This window comes from Gymnoscopelus braueri (assembly GCF_963280865.1).
Source record: "Gymnoscopelus braueri genome assembly, chromosome: 16".
NCBI classification, from domain to species: domain Eukaryota; kingdom Metazoa; phylum Chordata; class Actinopteri; order Myctophiformes; family Myctophidae; genus Gymnoscopelus; species Gymnoscopelus braueri.
This window is the reverse complement of record NC_137616.1, coordinates 20540445-20561933: the sequence shown is the minus strand read 5'-3', so window position 1 is coordinate 20561933 and position 21489 is coordinate 20540445. Positions and strand designations below refer to the sequence as shown.

The 21489-nt window shown below is 40.9% G+C and overlaps 5 protein-coding genes across 5 annotated transcripts in view; all 5 read left to right on the top strand.

Annotated features, from left to right (window-relative positions):
- The window catches only part of LOC308102873 (C-C chemokine receptor type 5-like), a gene marked incomplete at its 3' end in the record, with an annotated part of 48924 nt that overhangs the window by 8773 nt on the left and 18662 nt on the right, over positions 1-21489 (top strand). The window lies entirely within an intron of this gene.
- On the top strand, positions 2428-3492 carry LOC308102655 (C-C chemokine receptor type 8-like). The gene has a single exon (XM_080452475.1). It carries the CDS (start codon positions 2555-2557, stop codon positions 3440-3442), a length of 888 nt encoding a protein of 295 aa, XP_080308601.1. The 5' UTR covers positions 2428-2554; the 3' UTR covers positions 3443-3492.
- Positions 6511-15085, top strand: LOC308103816 (C-C chemokine receptor type 2-like; the record flags this gene model as incomplete). The annotated part of the gene is made up of 5 exons (XM_080453991.1): positions 6511-6515; positions 6675-6933; positions 9559-9656; positions 11890-12181; positions 15068-15085. The coding sequence occupies 5 exons, from the start codon at positions 6511-6513 to the stop codon at positions 15083-15085; spliced, it is 672 nt and encodes a 223-aa protein (XP_080310117.1).
- On the top strand, positions 15264-16163 carry LOC308102656 (C-C chemokine receptor type 8-like; the record flags this gene model as incomplete). The annotated part of the gene is made up of 1 exon (XM_080452476.1): positions 15264-16163. Exon 1 carries the CDS (start codon positions 15279-15281, stop codon positions 16161-16163), a length of 885 nt encoding a protein of 294 aa, XP_080308602.1. The 5' UTR covers positions 15264-15278.
- Positions 20390-21301, top strand: LOC308103199 (C-C chemokine receptor type 8-like; the record flags this gene model as incomplete). The annotated part of the gene is made up of 1 exon (XM_080453095.1): positions 20390-21301. Exon 1 carries the CDS (start codon positions 20405-20407, stop codon positions 21299-21301), a length of 897 nt encoding a protein of 298 aa, XP_080309221.1. The 5' UTR covers positions 20390-20404.

Genomic DNA, 21489 nt, shown 5'->3' with positions numbered 1-21489 from the left:
CCTTGCCATACCTTAGCTTTTGCTGAACTGATGCCACTGGACATACACACAAAATAAACAGGTACAGTGAAAAGAATATGATGTCAAAATGTACATTTTCTTATAACAATAACAATGCGTAGTGTGTGTTACAAAATCGAAAAATCCAAAATAGGACCGTCATTTTTAGCTTGCGGCCCCTTGGACTTTTGGTATTTTGCTGAGTGGCCCCTGAGCCATCTTAAGTTGAGTAGCCCTGGGCTATCCGATCGACTCGACGCCGGGGTTTTAGTAACATAGTATAATGCAGTGTCAATACCCCCAGCCTGGGGGCATTGACACTACATTATATTATGTTACTAAAACTTCTTACACTGTTTGATAATAAAAAATAACTCATTCACTGTTTTGTCTCTGCTTCATTATCTATTTTTTTCTGTCAGTCATGACTACTCTGTTCAATACATGTACATTTGGATGTGCAGTGTGCACACTGAACTTTAAGCGCCAGCAGTCACACCTATGCCACAGACCCATCGTGTTTCTGTTTTGCAAGGTTATTTCCTGTGTGATATGGCTTTTCCTGTGTAGTATGATGTGTGACTATCTACACAGAATATAGTTAATAAATATATTATAAAAAGAACTTCTAAAGGCCTTATTAACTGTTGATAAATGCTTGACAGGTGAGAATTCTGTGGCCACTGGCCAGTGATCATATTTTAGAAAAGAAAAGAAAAAAATCTACAGATGACTTATCACCTCCACCAGGCCGAAGATTATGTTTTACATCCTGTCCATCCATCCATGTTTGTGTGTCCGTCCGTCCGTCCGTCCGTCCGTCCGTCCATTTGTCTGTGAACAGCTAATGTCCAGTGATCGACGTGAAACTGTGCACACAAACTCCCTGGATACCTGAGCAGAACCTCTCCCTCAAATTTTTCAGATCGGCCTGTTATAGCGCCACCAGGAGGCCGACTTACTCCTACAGATTTTGTCCAAACATCACGCAAATCGCTACACAGTATCTCTATAGTCATGTGATCAAGACGGATCTGTCCGTTTTCCATCCTGCCATCCTGATTGGCTAAGATTGGCTTCAAAGTTTGCAGGAGTGCTCCGTTTTGAACAAAATGCCTCAAATCATGAACCCGTTGCCCGAGAAACTTTGCAGGCACATTCCCACTAGATCGAGGAAGAAATGCCACCCTTTTCACATTGGCCTATTACAGCACCACCAGGAGGCCGATTTTAGGTAAAATATTACTCCTAGAGATTTTGTCCAAACATCACGCAAATTGGTACACATTATCGCTATAGTCATGTGATCAAGACAGATCTGTCTGATTTTTCATATTCCATCAACATTGCTGGCCCGCAATAACCTACCTGACCTGTGTGCTCCAAGGAGCACTTTTTCTAGTCTTGTGCTGTGATTAACCTGACTTGTACGTGTCTTTTTGTAGCTTAGGTTGTCTTGTGTCTGCCTTTTTTTTTTAACTTCATATCCAGTGTGTATCTTATTTAGCTTTAGTTAAAAAAATATATATATATGTCTTAATTTGTGATACATCTACCGTAGTCTACATTGTGTATTTTGAAAACTCAATGAAAAAGGAAAAAAAAATACCCAAAAGGTGATTTTCAAAGACAACCAATACAGTGGCGTCAAAAGAAAAGAATATGTCTGTAATGTAGTGAAGAAAAAGTCACAAGTTTAAAAAAACATGAAAAACGCTTACTCACAAAAAACTGTTTCCGTTCACCACTGCCAACACCCATTTAGAAAGAATCTCACTTCCGCTAATAAAACGAGAAGTAATTTATAGTTGTTGTTGTTGTTGCATTCGGATGGTCTTATGTAACTTCACTTGCAAAGAGGCCTGGTAGCTTGATTCAGCGCAGTCAGTGATGGAGACCACCACAAGCTATTTTATGACCAGTACTGCCAGGTGAGTGCCAGCCCAGGTGACATTTCGCTGCTTGTACTTGTATAAGTTTGTGACAAATAAAACCTCCTTGATTCTTGAGACGCTTTTTTCCCCTAGTATTGTTTTACATGAGAAAAGTTAGCACAGGAACTACTGGATGTAAAAATATCATACCTCTGTAATTCTATGCTGTATTTTGTATTATGACCTTTTGATGAAACCCAGAGTAGTCAAAGGAAACTGTTTTTTTTTTATCCTTTATGATCTTGTTTTTAAACACATGTATGTCTGTAATTAATTAGGATGGGGTAAATCATGAAATTAAGCAGATTTATTTTTCTACACAGCTTTATATATTATAGGCAATTGAAAAACAGAACTACAGTAATATAGTGAGTTATTTTATTATGAAAATGGACCTGACCTAATCCCTACTCTTACTCTTACTTTACTGCAATTACTCTCTCAGCTCACCTGTCAGTGACGACGACTATGAAATCGACTATGACGGAGATGGGATATGTAAATACCTACACCATGGGTCCTACTTTCTCCCATGGCTCTATTCTCTCTTCTTCATCGTGGGTCTTCTAGGGAATGTGCTTGTCCTCTGGGTCATCATCTTTGGGGTGCGGCTCCGTAGCATGAGTGATGTGTGCCTCCTCAACCTGGCCTTTGCTGACCTTCTCCTAGTATGCTCCCTTCCCTTCCTAGCCCACCAAGAATGGGACCAGTGGCTGTTTGGGGATGCTATGTGCAAGATGGTCCTCGGTATTTACCACATTGGCTTTTACTGTGGGATCTTTTTCATCAGTCTGATGAGCATTGACCGGTACCTGGCTGTAGTGCACGCAGTTTGTGCACTGAAAATACGAACACGCTCCTCTGGAATAATTGCAGCTGCTGTTACATGGGTGGCTGGATTTCTTGCCTCTTTTCCAGATCTAGGTTTTCTTAAGGTACAGGCGTCCCCAAGGTCCAATAACACGATTTTATTCTGTGCTCCCTTATACACTGCATCCGCTGGGAATGATAACACAACACACAACAGGCACTTCTGGAGTATCTTTGGCCTTTTCAAAATGAACATCCTTGGCTTAGTGATTCCGATGACCATCATGGTTTTCTGCTACTCCCAGATCATTTGGAAGCTCCTATACAGCTATTCATCCAAGAAACAGTCCATTCGCTTAGTTCTCGTAGTTGTAGCTGTGTTTTTCTGCTGCTGGATGCCCTATAATGTTGCTTCATTCTTCAAAGCGTTGGAGTTACTTCAAGTCTATACAGAATGTGACAGCAGCAAGGCAATCAAATATGCTTTAGAAGTCACCCAGGCCATTGCTTACTCTCACAGCTGTCTCAACCCCATCCTGTATGTTTTCGTAGGGGAGAAATTCAGGAGGAACCTCCTGAGGTTGATGAACAGGGCTCCATGTAGGGTGTGTCAGGTTATGAAGACTCTCATCCCTCCAGACAGCGTTACAGGGTCTTCGTCAACTACAAGTGTGAATGAAAGGTCCACTGCTTTATGAAGTCCCAGTGTAACGGTTGCATTGTGTAGTCGTAGTTTTAATGTTGGTGTGTGTATCCCCTACAATGTTAACATGTACTTTTCCATGTCCACATGCAATTTTTATAATTAAATAAGTTTAACTGCATCTCATTATGCATAGATTTCTTGTGTAAAGACACATCTGTGGAGCATGCATGAATTGCCTGATGTTTCCAAATCATTTACTGTACTGTACGAGCTAGTACTGTACCATCCGTTGTTTTTTAATACATTCAGTGGTTCTATTTGTATAAAATGAACAGAAAAAGATTGCAATTATTAATTAATAGCCAAAAAAAAATCATGATCAAGACAGCCCAAGGTATTTCCCTTCCAAAAGTGTTGCACGTTAAAAATAAACATTAACTCGTATAGTGTCAATCACGTTTACACATCGACGCCACAACTTTTGACCGTCATTCAAGGGAGGAATTGAGAAAGAGTGAGAGAGACAGATTGACAACTCCTTACCTTTTGAAACATAAAACAAAAAGCTAACCTGTGGAGGACCAATAAGGCTCAAACCCACAGGCAGGTAAAACACTGAAACATACAAAATAACACTAGAACAGCATCTTCTGGCAAACATATAACTCACTATCTTACAGTAATAATGAGGAGTGTACTGTATAACACTATGTCGCACAGTGTTGTGTTTACAAGATAATAAAATCAATTACAAATCTGAATTAATCTGAATACATCACATGGCTCCAGAGAGATAATTTGAGTTTAAGATCTATAGGACTATAAGAAAAAAGTTTATGCAAAATGGCGGAATATCACATTTTTATTGTATGACCAAGAGTCATAGGCCAAAACGTGAAGCGGCCTGTAAATTGTGCTACCATGAGGCCGATTTGAAAAATGTTGGGTGGAGGTTCTTCCTCGGCCAGCTGGGAGTGTGCATGCAAAGTTTCATGTGAAATTCAGGGTCAGGCTCTGGACCTAGTGGGTATGAGTCTGCCCAATTTTATAGAGGCCCCCTGACCTTTGGGCCCCTGGGAGTGGGCCTGTTGGGGTTCTGTTCTGTTCTGTTCTGTTAGGGGATCTAGTTCTGACTCAATGGTAACACTTTATATTTAAGTCCATGCCTATAATGCATTTTAATTATTATAATTTGTTTATGACACTATAATTAAGGAATCATAAATACTCTATTTACTGATTAGTCAGCCACAGCACAACCCTGTTCAGCAATGCTCAGTTAAAGAGCTGGTGCCATGGTTTTGCACCTTTTCTGTTTTTCATGTGTCTATGAGGTTGATAGAACTTCATTACACTCCCCTTTGGTGTTTTATTTCAAACTAAAAATATATAAAAACATTATAATAAAATCATCTTCTACAGCTCCATTGCTGTACAGTACCTCTCTTTAATCTAAGTCCATGGTGCATATGTCATACTGCCATGGTTGTTGGCCAGCAGGTGAGACAAAATATCCTTGAATGTGTCTCAGGCATCTGCAGAGCCTCTGCAGATGCCTGGTTAACCCATGGCCTCTGGATCTCCTGTAGACATGCGTTGGCGTCAGCATCATCAAAGCTGTCATCCTGGGCGGCTTGTCCCTCTACTCCAGTGGTTCTCAACCGTTTCAGGCCACAACCCCCCAAAATAATCATATTTGAACTGGGGACCCCCCACCCTGATAAGCATTTGGACTTGTAGGAGTTGAGGCATTACAATTAGTTTGACTCGGTTCCAAAAATAAATATTGTGAAAATAGCAGATCTACCTCGCAACGCGAGGCGTTGCGAGGCGTTGTGAGCTTGTAGATCGGCTATTTATTTATTTTTTGCCCTTTTCTTATATTATTTGACAATCTGGCCAATGTTTGACCAGTTTTTATTGTATAGTTTGTTGTTACCTTTGATTCAGTAATTGTCTTTTTTTATTTATTTCTTTCTTTTTTTAAGGTATTAAAAAGTTGTAAAAGTCCTTAAATTGTCACTTCATTGTTTACACGCCACAAGTACACTTTTGCTGATGTCATTAAAGTATACTATCATTACATTTATAGTGCATTACATATACATATCAAGTACTAAATAAATATATATAGAGTATATAGCAATTATGCTTAAAATGTACGATCAATGTATTACAAATATACTTGGAGTATAAAATAAATGAATGTGAAGTAAACTTTTTATAGTTTCAAGTATACAATCAATGTAATAATAAAGTATTTAAACTACAACCCAAATTTGCTAAAATACACTTTCAATGTAATAATGTATTTAAACTACAACTCAATGTAACTAAACATACACAGTTAGTTAATTTAGAATATACTATTATTACATTGAAAGTATCTTTTAAGCATAATTGCTATATACTCTATATTTATTTATTTGGTACTTGATATGTATTCTTAATACACTATAAATTGAATGATAGTATACTTTAATGACATCAGCAAAACTGTACTTCAGATACTGTAAGTATATTTGTAATTCAAATGTATTTTTTTTGGGGGGGGAGTATATATAAGTATATTAAAGATATGGTTTAGCATATCTTTAGTGCAACTTTTAGTATACTAAGTACAACTTAAGTTTTTCCAAAATAACACAATTTAAATTTGATTTATAAAAAGTACAAATGAGTATATCAAAATAAACCTACACGTATGGAAGAGCAATGTAATGTGAAGGCTTGAGGTCTAGTTGCCTGTAAGAGCCAATTAATAAACAGCTAATGAGCTAATTAGTAAACAATGTTTTATTTCTGCCTGTCAAAGAGTAAAAGCACAATGACACTTTGGTAGGGGTTTCAGTTGTGTAGTTGCCTTGCCATGATGTAACTCTTTGACTTACATCACACAGTGAAATAACTCTCAAAATCAGTATATTGTATAACGTCACAAAACCCAGTATACGGCCAATTACACCATAGCAAGGTAACTACACAGCCGAAACCTCTACCAAAGTGTCATAGAGCTTTTAAGCACATCGATATGTATATAATGAACAGGACTTGTTATTATAAAACTATGACAGTGATATGAATGATCATTATGGGCTACAATATGATTATGTATAATTCATGGGGTACAGAAGATAGTAATGGAAGAGAAAATATGCAGGATTTTACGCCACTCTTCATATTTTTGGTTGTTGTTTTCTTTCATAAACAGATCTACAGTATTATACTGAAGTCTTTCATCATTACAATGCACCTTATACATCTCTTAATTTATTATTTCTCAGCTCACCAGCTACCAGTGAATCCATTACTGACCCTGATGACTACATTGATGACTACAACTACACTGAACCCATAGATGGATACGGGTTTTGTGAATACCTACACCATGGGTCCTACTTTCTCCCATGGCTCTATTCTCTCTTCTTCATTGTGGGTTTTCTGGGGAATGTGCTTGTCCTCTGGGTCATCATCTTTGGGGCGCGGCTCCGTAACATGAGCGATGTGTGCCTCCTCAACCTGGCCTTTGCTGACCTTCTCTTAGTATGCTCCCTTCCTGTTATATACTGAGACAGGTTTATGACGTCCATAAAACCATAAAGTAGTCAGGGCACGGAGCTTCAGTATAGTGTGTCTTTATTCCAACCGGCACTTCCATAGAACTACAACATCCGGGTTTCCCATCATGCATTGCACTTTCAGCTACGGTAAACAACAAGGACCAACATACATAACATCTCCTCCCCCCTTAGAACAGAGGCCCTCCCCCAACAAGTAAAGTACAACTGAAACTTCAACCCCAAATATTAAGGTAGAGAACTAATATAATACTCATCAAAATGCTGTAGATCAAAAACAATACGAGGTAAGAGCACTTTTCAAAAAGTCTGTTCACACAACATAACACAACGAGATGAGGGTAGACTACCTCATCCCGTGACCATACCCATGGGGATTATTTTGCCCCATTTGTTTGGGTGGTCTTAACTTCAGAGTCTATAAGTTCAGGCGTTCTGGAGGACGACGATCTCTTACCGGGTAACGATGCTCCACAGAATGTTCAGTCTTACTGTCTCTGTGAGGGGACTCTGGAACAGCCGTAGGTGTAGGGACCTCCGTCACCGCCTCTCGTAGTGGGAAGTCAGGAACGGAAGTCTCCCCATCGGGTTCAGGTGCACCTCGGGGTGGTGACGGTGGGCGATGGGGTGCGCTGAACTCGGACTCGTCCGGGACCTCCCTCGAAGGTTGATCTGTAGGTGATGCTGCCGACTGCAGAAGTTGATCGACGTGTCTTTTCCACACCAGCCCGGCAGCAGTTTGGACAGTGTAGGAGACGGGGCCAGACCGCTTGATAATGGTTGCAGGGACCCATTTGGGTCCAGTACTGTAATTTCTTGCCAATACTGGCTCATCTGGAGAGAAGGCTCTTTCTTTAGCCCGCAGCATCCTGTGTTGGATCTGCCTCTCCTGCTGATGCTGAACAGTATCCTTCACTGTTGTCGGCTTTAAGAGGTCGAAGTTGGTTCGTAGATCTCTGTTGAACATCAGGGCAGCGGGTGAAACTTTAGTAGTGGCATGTGGTGTGTTACGATAGCTCAACAGGAATCTATGCAATCTCTGATGCAGTGTTCCTTTGCCTTGAGATGTCTTTAGTGCATTCTTCAAGGTCTGAACAAACCTCTCAGCCAAACCGTTGGTCGCAGGGTGGAACGGTGCTGATCGGATGTGTTGGATGCCATTTGCTTGCAGGAATGTAGTCATTTCTTGTGACACCAGTTGTGGTCCATTATCAGAAACCAGCTGAAGGGCCGAACCGAAACGGCTGAAGATCTCCCCAAGCTTTTCAATGGTTTTTGCAGTAGTGGTGGATTTCATTATGGCCACCTCCGGCCACTTGCTATGTGCGTCCACGCACACCAGGAGCATTCGGCCCTCTACTGGCCCTGCAAAATCAATGTGTACACGCTGCCAGGGTTCTTCAGGAAACTCCCAGGGATGCAGAGGAGCTAGTTGTGGGGTATTCCTAACTTCCTGGCAGGAGGAACATGTTTTGGCCGTAGTCTCGATTTCCCTGTCGACTCCTGGCCACCAGAAGTAACTTCTTGCTATCTCTTTCATCCGAACTATTCCACTGTGACCTGCGTGGAGCTGTTGCAGAATGAGTTTGCGTAATGATGGTGGAATAACCACCCTCCTCCCCCATAGTAAACAACCAGCTTGCACTGACAGTTCTGCTCTCCTGGAGAGATATGGTTGAACACTGGGGTCGTCGCCGCCCGATCTACCCCTCATCACAATGTCCATTACCACTGACAAGACAGGGTCAGTGCGAGTGGCTCTCCTCACCCGAGCAGCCGAAACTGGCGCATCATCCACCTGGCTGAAGTAAAAGATGTCTGCAACACGTGGCTCTGGCCTAGTGACAGGAAGCGGTAACCTAGACAGTGCATCTGCGTTGCAGTGCAGGTCCGCCTTGCGATACTTGATATCATATGAGTGTGCTGACAACAGTAATGCCCACCGTTGCATGCGACTCGCTGCGAGTGAAGGTATCCCAGTGTGGGACCCTAGGATGGTTGTGAGGGGTCGGTGGTCAGTGAGAAGTTCGAATCGCCTCCCATACAGGTACTGATGGAATTTGCGAACACCATAGACGATGCTCAACGCTTCCCGCTCTATCTGAGCATAGTTAGCCTCCGCTTTGTTCAAGGTTCGTGATGCAAATGCTATAGGCCTCTCTCCTCCGCCTGGCATTAAGTGGGAAATGACGGCCCCCACCCCATATGGAGACGCATCGCAGGCCAACTGAATGGGAAGTGAGGGATCAAAGTGGGTCAGTGCCCCTGATGTCACTAATGTCTCTTTTGCTCTCTGAAAAGCCTCCTGGCAGGCGTCACTCCATTTCCATGTTTTGCCCTGACAAAGCAGGTCGTGCAACGGCTTGAGCATGGATGACAAGTTTGGTACGAAACGGCCATAATAATTTAGCAAGCCTAAGAATGAACGCAACTGGCTCACATTGTCAGGAGGCGGGGCGTCCACGATGGCCCGAATCTTGGATGGGGCAGTGTGTAGCCCTTGAGCATCAATCACATGTCCCAGATACTCAACAGATAGTTGAAAGAATTCGCACTTGTCTTTGCGAACCCTGAGCCCGTAATCCTGCAGCCTCTGAAGAGCTGCATCCAAATTGCAAAGATGTTCCTCATCCGTCGCCCCTGTGCACAGGATATCGTCCAGGTAGCACTGCACTCCAGGGAGACCATGTAGGATCTGATCCATGGCCCGTTGGAAATGCGCAGGAGCTGACGTGATTCCGAAAGGGAGCCGGCAATACCTGAAAAGCCCCTTTTGTGTGGTTATTGTGAGCAATTCCTTAGAATCTTCATGAACATGCATCTGCAGGTAGGCTTGGTTAAGGTCTATCTTGCTAAACTTTTGCCCATTACTCAGGCCTGCAAACAAATCGTCAATGTGGGGAAGAGGATATTGCTCTGCTAACAGTACCGGGTTCAGTGTCACTTTGAAATCTCCACAGATGCGAATTTCTCCAGTCTTCTTGGGTACAGGGACTATGGGCGTGGCCCATTCACTGATAGTTACTGGTTCCAAGACACCATTTCTAACCAGATTATCCAATTCATCTTCTACTTTTGATCGGATAGCGTACGGCACCGACCTGGCCTTCATGAACTTTGGTGTCGCTTCTGGCTTAATGCTTAGCTTGACGGTGATGTCTTTCATACTGCCTAATTCGTTTCGGAAGATCTCATCATGTTTTCTCAAAATAGCAGCTAGGTTGGTGGCAGTTTGTGATACCATTTTCACTGTGTGCCAGTTCAGTTTCATTTTCTCTAGCCACACACGTCCTAGGATGGCCGGGTAATCACCTTTAACAATGTAGATGGGGAGTTTCTTCACTTGATTGTTACTCTGAACCATGACATCTGTCATTCCTGCCATGGGTACAGGTTCTCCCAGATAGGTTTTGAATCTAGTGTCAGAAGGTCTCAGTGGCAGGTGTCTCAAGACTTGTTTGTAAACCCCATCTGAAATGATGGATGCTTTTGAACCAGTGTCAATTTGCATACTCACTGGATGCCCCTCCAACATGGGCTCGACCCAATAACCCTCTGAGTCCCCATCTACTTTCATTATCTTCAGTGTATGCACACCCATCTCTTGCTCTCCCTCCGAAGAATCACTGGACACTGTCTCTTTTTGTCTCACAGTGTGAACCTGTGTTTTCTTCCTGTTTTTCCAAGGTTCCTGTCTGCTGGCAGATTTCGATGTTTTCTCCATGTTTCTTTTCCCTTGACAGGCACGCTCTATGTGGCCCCTTTTTCCACAATTGCGACAGTCCATATCTTTACACCAGCATGTAGTGGCGAGATGTCCCGTTCTGCCACAGCGAAAACATGGCCCTTGTCCACTCTGCTTCTCTGTCTGGACGGTATGCACTCTGCCTGTCGAGTGCAGCTGTTGAGCCTCCTTTGAGGCCATTTCCATGGAGACACTGATGTTAATGGCTTTCTGTAATGTCAAGTCACTCTCAGTCAGCAGTTTCTTCTGCGCTGCTTCATTTCTTAGGCCACATACCAGTCTGTCTCTCAATGTGTCATTTAGCACTTGCCCAAATTCACAATGTTCAGCCAATTTCCTTAATGCTGCAACAAACATAGTAACGGATTCACCTTCCTCTTGATTGCGTCGGTGAAATCTAAACCTTTCTGCTATTAGCAATGGTTTGGGTGAATAGTGTTGTGTCAGGACCTCCACTATTTCTTGATAGGTCTTGGTCCCAGGCTTGGTGGGTTGCAGTAGGTCACGCAGCAAATTAAAGGTTGTTGGACCCATTACTGACAGAAACGTGGCTACTCTTTTATCATCATGAATGTCATTTGCTGATACAAAATACTCAAAACGTTCAGAGTATGCGCTCCATTGTTCCACATGTTCATCAAAAGGACCAATATTACCAATAACTCCAGCCATCTTTCGTGCAGGCTCCTGGTTATCAGTATTATCCTCTGACAATTCCTCTTCAGTTGACGAGTCCTCTTCAGCAGACATCCGTGTCAATACTGAGTCATGTACAGCAGATCCTCCCCTCTGGTAAATCCACTCCTCTTACTCTTCCTTCTTTCTTTTTTTTTTTTTTTTTTTTTATATTCCCTTTTAGATAGTCCGTGTCAATCACAACAGACGCTGGGCGCGACGTGTCGTGCAAACTAGCCGCATTAGCTTATCACTGCTAACACAAACACAGTCACGTTCTAACTAAACTTTACCACACACACACAATTCACACACACACAGCGTCCGCGGGAGCTCAAACCACCTCGTCGCCAATTTGTTATATACTGAGACAGGTTTATGACGTCCATAAAACCATAAAGTAGTCAGGGCACGGAGCTTCAGTATAGTGTGTCTTTATTCCAACCGGCACTTCCATAGAACTACAACATCCGGGTTTCCCATCATGCATTGCACTTTCAGCTACGGTAAACAACAAGGACCAACATACATAACACTTCCCTTCCTAGCCCACCAAGAATGGGACCAGTGGCTGTTTGGGGATGCTATGTGCAAGATGGTCCTCGGTATTTACCACATTGGCTTTTACTGTGGGATCTTTTTCATCAGCCTGATGAGCATTGACCGATACCTGGCTGTAGTGCACGCAGTTTGTGCCATGAAAATACGAACACGCTCCTCTGGAATAATTGCAGCTGCTGTTACATGGGTTGCTGGATTTCTCGCCTCTTTTCCAGATCTAAGTTTTCTTCAGGTACAGGAGTCCCCAGGGTCAAGTAATGACTCAACTCTCTTCTGTGCTCCCTTATACACTGGAAATGGTATCACAACATACAGGCACCTCTGGAGTATCTTCAGCCTCGGTTCCAAAAATAAATATTGTGAAAATAGCAGATCTACAAGCTCGCAACGCCTCGCAAGGCGTTGTGAGCTTGTAGATCGGCTATTTATTTATTTTTTGCCCTTTTCTTATATTATTTGACAATCTGGCCAATGTTTGACCAGTTTTTATTGTATAGTTTGTTGTTACCTTTGATTCAGTAATTGTCTTTTTTTATTTATTTCTTTCTTTTTTTAAGGTATTAAAAAGTTGTAAAAGTCCTTAAATTGTCACTTCACTGTCATCTGGGACCCCCCCCCCCAAATCATTCCATTACGACCCACAGGTTGAGAACCACTGCTCTACTCCATGGCACAGGTAGTTGCGTAACATGCAGGTTGTTTTGACGATGCTTACTGCCAGGTCAGGGTTCATCTCCGGTTGTCGTCTATTAACCCCAAAACGCTGGGTCAGAATGCCGAAAGCATTTTGTGACGTGTGACACGTATTGTCGTCTTCCGGATATACCTGGCATAATTTATCTGCCATGATAATGATGATTGACATCCCCCAATTCAGGTGTAGACGGGAGCTCCAATGGGGGTGGAACAGTGTTCAATGCTGGATCCCAGTGTCCACCATAGCTCTGCACATTTATCACTGTCCACCACGGCCACCATCTATTTCAAAATGATCTAACTTCCCCTAATAAAATGAGAAGTAATTTAGTTATTTTGCTTAGTGTTTTCACTTTGGTTATTCTTGGCACTTGGATGGTCGTACAGTTGAACTGGTTATATGATATAGATCTGTTTGTTTTGGCCTGGTATCTTGACTCAACGCAGTCAGTGATGGACGTCACCACAAGCTACTTTATGAACACTCTCAGGTGAGACTCCTTTTCCCCACAATTGTTTTACATAATGTCGCTGTCAGGTGGAAACCTTGTCTTCATCTTCAAAATTCAACTTTTTTCATAAATTACTGCCCTATTTTGTCCTACAAGAGTGTCTAGCAAAAGTAGTCAAATAAGCCGCTTTGGGTTGTGATGTCACGTGTTTTGAGGTCGTAGATCTGCTATTCTTGCTATTTTTGAAAATGTTTGAAAGTGAGTGTGAAAGTGGTTAAGTGTGTCTGTGAACCAGTCAAGGCAAAAAACAGGCACATTCACTTCCATGTTAATGGATTTGGAAAAATAGCTTTTTCTCTGCTTTCTGTTGCATCTTGGCGAAAACAACCTAAATTCAACAGTAACTATGGAATGGATGATCGCGATGGCTCCCCCCCCCCCCCTCACCGATTCAACGAGACTCGGATACGTCTTTTAAAGCGAGTGGCAGTGGCTTCCCAAGTGAAAAAAGAATATAAAATATATTTTTCAGAAGCATATTTAATATACTCATTTGTACTTTTTATAAATTACATTTAAATTGTGTTCTTTTGGAAAGACGTAAGTTGTACTTAGTATACTAAAATTTGCACTAAAGATATGCTAAAACATATCTTTAATATACTTTTATGTATTCCCCCCCCACAAAAATACAATTGAATTAAAAATGTACACTTGTTTACACGCCACAAGTACACTTTTGCTGATGTCATTAAAGTATACTATCATTACATTTATAGTGCATTACATATACATATCAAGTACTAAATAAATATATATAGAGTATATAGCAATTATGCTTAAAATGTACGATCAATGTATTACAAATATACTTGGAGTATAAAATAAATGAATGTGAAGTAAACTTTTTATAGTTTCAAGTATACAATCAATGTAATAATAAAGTATTTAAACTACAACCCAAATTTGCTAAAATACACTTTCAATGTAATAATGTATTTAAACTACAACTCAATGTAACTAAACATACACAGTTAGTTAATTTAGAATATACTATTATTACATTGAAAGTATCTTTTAAGCATAATTGCTATATACTCTATATTTATTTATTTGGTACTTGATATGTATTCTTAATACACTATAAATTGAATGATAGTATACTTTAATGACATCAGCAAAACTGTACTTCAGATACTGTAAGTATATTTGTAATTCAAATGTATTTTTTTGGGGGGGGAGTATATATAAGTATATTAAAGATATGGTTTAGCATATCTTTAGTGCAACTTTTAGTATACTAAGTACAACTTAAGTTTTTCCAAAATAACACAATTTAAATTTGATTTATAAAAAGTACAAATGAGTATATCAAAATAAACCTACACGTATGGAAGAGCAATGTAATGTGAAGGCTTGAGGTCTAGTTGCCTGTAAGAGCCAATTAATAAACAGCTAATGAGCTAATTAGTAAACAATGTTTTATTTCTGCCTGTCAAAGAGTAAAAGCACAATGACACTTTGGTAGGGGTTTCAGTTGTGTAGTTGCCTTGCCATGATGTAACTCTTTGACTTACATCACACAGTGAAATAACTCTCAAAATCAGTATATTGTATAACGTCACAAAACCCAGTATACGGCCAATTACACCATAGCAAGGTAACTACACAGCCGAAACCTCTACCAAAGTGTCATAGAGCTTTTAAGCACATCGATATGTATATAATGAACAGGACTTGTTATTATAAAACTATGACAGTGATATGAATGATCATTATGGGCTACAATATGATTATGTATAATTCATGGGGTACAGAAGATAGTAATGGAAGAGAAAATATGCAGGATTTTACGCCGCTCTTCATATTTTTGGTTGTTGTTTTCTTTCATAAACAGATCTACAGTATTATACTGAAGTCTTTCATCATTACAATGCACCTTATACATCTCTTAATTTATTATTTCTCAGCTCACCAGCTACCAGTGAATCCATTACTGACCCTGATGACTACATTGATGACTACAACTACACTGAACCCATAGATGGATACGGGTTTTGTGAATACCTACACCATGGGTCCTACTTTCTCCCATGGCTCTATTCTCTCTTCTTCATTGTGGGTTTTCTGGGGAATGTGCTTGTCCTCTGGGTCATCATCTTTGGGGCGCGGCTCCGTAACATGAGCGATGTGTGCCTCCTCAACCTGGCCTTTGCTGACCTTCTCTTAGTATGCTCCCTTCCCTTCCTAGCCCACCAAGAATGGGACCAGTGGCTGTTTGGGGATGCTATGTGCAAGATGGTCCTCGGTATTTACCACATTGGCTTTTACTGTGGGATCTTTTTCATCAGCCTGATGAGCATTGACCGATACCTGGCTGTAGTGCACGCAGTTTGTGCCATGAAAATACGAACACGCTCCTCTGGAATAATTGCAGCTGCTGTTACATGGGTTGCTGGATTTCTCGCCTCTTTTCCAGATCTAAGTTTTCTTCAGGTACAGGAGTCCCCAGGGTCAAGTAATGACTCAACTCTCTTCTGTGCTCCCTTATACACTGGAAATGGTATCACAACATACAGGCACCTCTGGAGTATCTTCAGCCTTTTCAAAATGAACATAATTGGCTTACTGATTCCAATGACCATCATGGTTTTCTGCTATACCCAGATCATTCGGAAACTCCTAAACAGCCATTCCTCCAAGAAGCAGTCCATCCGATTGGTTCTTGTAGTTGTGGCTGTGTTTTTCTGCTGCTGGATGCCCTATAATGTTGCTTCCTTCTTCAAAGCGTTGGAGTTACTTGAAGTCTATACAGAATGTGACAGCAGCAAGGCAATCACATTGGCTTTAGAAGTCACCCAGGCCATTGCTTACTCTCACAGCTGTGTCAACCCCATCCTGTATGTTTTCATAGGGGAGAAGTTCAGGAGGAACCTCCTGAGGTTGATGAACAGGGCTCCATGTAGGGTGTGTCAGGTTATGAAGACCCTCATCCCTCCAGACAGAGTCACAGGGTCTTCTTATTCACAAACTACCAGTGTGGATGAAAGGTCCACTGCTGTATGAAGTCCCAGTGTAAGGGTTGCATTGTGTAGTCGTCAGTGGTGGACAGTAACGGAGTAAATGTTCTTGAGTACTGTACTAAAGTAAAGATTCTGAGGATCTGTACTTTGCTTCACTATTTGATTGTTTTGATACTTATTACTCTTACTTGAGTATTTCCAACACAAATATTTTACTTTTACTCACTTACATTTCTAGGAAGGCTGTAAAGTACTGAGTACTTTTAAGCCCACTCTACATCCACACCAATGATTCGCCATGCAACTCCTTGCAACATGCAACTACTTGCAACTACTTGCAACCATTATCCCCAATGGCAGTTGCAAGGAGTTGCATTGGTGCGGTTGACCTTAAAACGATTTTGTTGCAAGGAGTTGCGACTAGTTGCATTGGTGCGGTTTTGCCTTTAGGTTGGCTGTTTTTTTCTTCTTCCCTAAAATGCAATTGGCCACACGTCTGCTCTCACACTAGCCGTGTTTCTGGCTTCCCCCTCCGCTCGCCTCTTTGTTACATCTTGTATGGGTGTATAGGAGTAAAATGATTTAGTTCTGGTTCCTCAGTAATTTATTTGTTTTTATAGGTGTTTCTGCTAGCTTTGCATAACGTAGTGGTTCTATAAGCAAGCACAGTGTATGCAGTGCAGGTGGTTTCAGAGAGTTACAGTACTTCTCTTGAGTTACAAGGTCCTATAAATTCATTGTGAAAACATTACAGCAATTCATTGAAATAAAAATTAAGAAATGTACTTTTACTTTTATTTTTACTTGTACTTTAAGTATTTATCAAAGCATGTACTTTTGAATACTTAAGTATTTTTAAAAGCAATGACTTTTGTACTCTTACTTGAGTAACATTTTGACTGAGATATACTTTTACTTGTAGTGGAGTAAATTTGACCAGGAGTATCTGTACTCTTACTCAAGTACGGGGGTCGAGTACTTTGTCCACCTCTATAGTCGTAGTTTTAATGTTGGTGTGTGTATCCCCTACAATGTTTACATGTACTTTTCCATGTCCACATGCATTGTTTATAATTAAATACGTTTAACTGCCTCTCATTGTGCATAGATTTCTTGTGTTAAGATACATCTGTAGAGCATGCATGCATTGGCTGATGTTGCCAAAACATTTATTGTACTGTACGAGCTAGTACTGTAGCATCCGTTTTTTTCAAATACATTCAGTTGTTCTATTTGTATAAAATGAACAGAAAAACATTGCAATTATGAGTTAGTAGACAACAAAAATGTCATGATCAAGACAGCCCCGGGTATTTCCCTTCCGAAATTGTTGCACGTTAAAAATAAACATTAACTCGTATAGTGTCAATCACGTTTACACATCGACGCCACAACTTTTGACCGTCATTCAAGGGAGAAAATGAGAAAGAGTGAGAGAGACAGAGTGACAATGCTGTCAGGCCATGAAGGAGCTGCAGACAGAGGTGTTTAACATACTTATAACTGGTCTTTCAGTTATAAGTATGGTCATACTTATAATACATTATCATTTGTTTATGACACTATAATCAAGGAATCATAAATACTCTATTTACTGATTAGTCAGCCACAGCACAACTTACCGTGTTCAGCAATGCTCAGTTAAGCCAGCTCACACAATTAAAATAAAACATTAAATGTATAGAAATGGTTCCATCCTTAACATAACACATCACACTTGTAACAGGCATGCTGTATAACGTTATAACAATTATTAAAGGTTTAATCAAAGTGTTTTCTAAATGAGTACTGAAAAAAAAAAACTTTTTCCACCACTGTATGTCATACTGCCATGGTTGTTGGCCAGCAAGTGAGACAAAGTATTCTTGAATGTGTCTCAGTGGATAACCCATGGCCTCTGAATCTCCTGTATGACATGTGTTGGCATCAGCATCATCAAAACTGTCATCCTGGGCGCAGTGGGCGGCTTGTCCCTCTACTCCAGTGGTTCTCAACCTTTTCAGGCCACAGCCCCCCAAAGTAATCATATTTGAACTGGGGACCCCCCCCGACCTGATAAGCATTTGGACTTGTAGGAGTTGAGGCATTACAATTAGTTTGACTCGGTTACAAAAATAAATATCGTGAAAATAGCAGATCTACAAGCTCACAACGCCTCGCGTTGTATTTATTTATTTTTTGCCCTTTTCTTATATTATTTGACTGGCCAATGTTTGACCAGTTTTTATTTTATAGTTTGTTGTTACTTTTGATTCAGTAATGGTCTTTTTTCATTCCTTTCTTTCTTTTTTTAAGGTATTAAAAAGGTTGTAAAAGTCCTTAAATTGTCACTTCACTGTCATCTGGGGACCCCCCCCCCCCCCCAAATCATGTCATTACGACCCACAGGTTGAGAACCACTGCTCTACTCCATGGCACAGGTAGTTGCGTAACATGCAGGTTGTTTTGACGATGCTCACTGCCAGGTCAGGGTTCATCTCCGGTTGTCGTCTATTAACCCCAAAACGCTGGGTCAGAATGCTGAAAGCATTTTGTGACGTGTGACACGTATTGTCGTCTTCCAGATATACCTGGCATAATTTATCTGCCATGATAATGATGATTGACCTCCCCCAATTCAGGTGCAGACGGGAGCTCCAATGGGGGTGGAACAGTGTTCTGCGCTGGATCCCAGTGTCCACCATAGCTCTGCACATTTATCACTGTCCACCACGGCCACCATCAATTTCAAAATCATCTAACTTCCCCTAATAAAATGAGAAGTAATTTAGTTATTTTGCTTAGTGTTTTCACTTTGGTTATTCTTGGCACTTGGATGGTCGTACAGTTGAACTTGTTATATGATATAGAAGATCTGTTTGTTTTGGCCTGGTATCTTGACTCAGCGTAGTCAGTGATGGACGTCACCACAAGCTACATTATGAACACTCTCAGGTGAGACTCCTTTTCTCCACAATTGTTTTACATAATGTCGCTGTCAGGTGCATGGAAACCTTGTCTTCATCTTCATATTTCAACTTTTTCTCATAAATTACTGCCCTATTTTGACGTACAAGAGTGTTTTGCAAAGTCAAATTAGCCGCTTTCACGTGCTGTGAGGTCGTAGATCTGCTATTCTTGCTATTTTTGAAAATGTTTGAAAGTGATTGTGAAAGTGGTTAAGTGTGTCTGTGAACCAGTGAAGGCAAAAAACAGGCACATTTACTTCCATGTTAATGGATTTGGAAAAATAGCTTTTTCTCTGCTTTCTGTTGCATCTTGGCGAAAACAACCTAAATTCAACAATAACTATGGAATGGAAGATCGCGATGACTTCGATGACGCGATGATTTTTTTGGGGGGGGGAGTATATATAAGTATATTAAAGATATGGTTTAGCATATCTTTAGTGCAACTTTTAGTATACTAAGTTCAACTTAAGTCTTTCCAAAATAACACAATTTAAATTTGATTTATAAAAAGTACAAATGAGTATATCAAAATAAACCTACACGTATGGAAGAGCAATGTAATGTGAAGGCTTGAGGTCTAGTTGCCTGTAAGAGCCAATTAATAAACAGCTAACGAGCTAATTAGTAAACAATGTTTTATTTCTGGCAGTCAAAGAGTAAAAGCACAATGACACTTTGGTAGGGGTTTCAGTTGTGTAGTTGCCTTGCCGTGATGTAACTCATTGACTTATCACACAGTGAAATAACTCTCAAAATCAGTATATTGTATAACATCACAAAACCCAGTATACGGCCAATTACACCATAGCAAGGTAACTACACAGCCGAAACCTCTACCAAAGTGTCATAGAGCTTTTAAGCACATCGATATGTCTATAATGAACAGGACTTGTTATTATGAAACTATGACAGTGATATGAATGATCATTATGGGCTACAATATGATTATGTATAATTCATGGAGTACAGAAGAAAGTAATGGAAGAGAAAATATGAAGGATTTTACGCCGCTCTTCATATTTTTGGTTGTTGTTTTCTTTCATAAACAGATCTACAGTATTATACTGAAGTCTTTCATCATTACAATGCACCTTATACATCTCTTAATTTATTATTTCTCAGCTCACCAGCTACCAGTGAATCCATTACTGACCCTGATGACTACATTGATGACTACAACTACACTGAACCCACAGATGGATACGGGTTTTGTGAATACCTACACCATGGGTCCTACTTTCTCCCATGGCTCTATTCTCTCTTCTTCATTGTGGGTTTTCTAGGTAATGTGCTTGTCCTCTGGGTCATCATCTTTGGGGCGCGGCTCCGTAACATGAGCGATGTGTGCCTCCTCAACCTGGCCTTTGCTGACCTTCTCCTAGTATGCTCCCTTCCCTTCCTAGCCCACCAAGAATGGGACCAGTGGCTGTTTGGGGATGCTATGTGCAAGATGGTCCTCGGTATTTACCACATTGGCTTTTACTGTGGGATCTTTTTCATCAGCCTGATGAGCATTGACCGATACCTGGCTGTAGTGCACGCAGTTTGTGCCATGAAAATACGAACACGCTCCTCTGGAATAATTGCAGCTGCTGTTACATGGGTTGCTGGATTTCTCGCCTCTTTTCCAGATCTAGGTTTTCTTCAGGTACAGGATTCCCAAACGTCCAGTAATAACACAATACTATACTGTGCACCTTTATACACTGCATCCGCTGGGAATGATACCACAACACACAATAGGCACTTCTGGAGTATCTTTGGCCTTTTCAAAATGAACATCCTTGGCTTACTGATTCCAATGACCATCATGCTTTTCTGCTACACCCAGATCATTTGGAAACTCCTAAACAGCCATACTTCCAAGAAACAGTCCATCCGATTGGTTCTCATAGTTGTAGCTGTGTTTTTCTGCTGCTGGATGCCCTATAATGTTGCTTCCTTCTTCAAAGCGTTGGAGTTACTTGAAGTCTATACAGAATGTGACAGCAGCAAGGCAATCACATTGGCTTTAGAAGTCACCCAGGCCATTGCTTACTCTCACAGCTGTGTCAACCCCATACTGTATGTTTTTGTAGGGGAGAAATTCAGGAAGAACCTCCTGAGGATGATGAACAGGGCTCCATGTAGGGTGTGTCAGGTTATGAAGACCCTCATCCCTCCAGACAGAGTCACAGGGTCTACTTATTCTCAAACTACCAGTGTGAATGAAAGGTCCACTGCTGTATGAAGTCCCAGTGTAAGGGTTGCATTGTGTAGTCGTCAGTGGTGGACAGTAACAGAGTAAATGTACTTGAGTACTGTACTTAAGTAAAGATTCTGAGGATCTGTACTTTACTTGACTATTTAATTTTTTTAATACTTATTACTCTTACGTGAGTATATCCAGGACAAATATTTTACTTTTACTCACGTACA

Coding starts and splice junctions, on each gene's coding strand:
- LOC308102655 (XM_080452475.1), top strand. CDS start 2,555: ATGAGTGATGTGTGCCTCCTCAACCTGGCCTTTGCTGACCTTCTCCTA.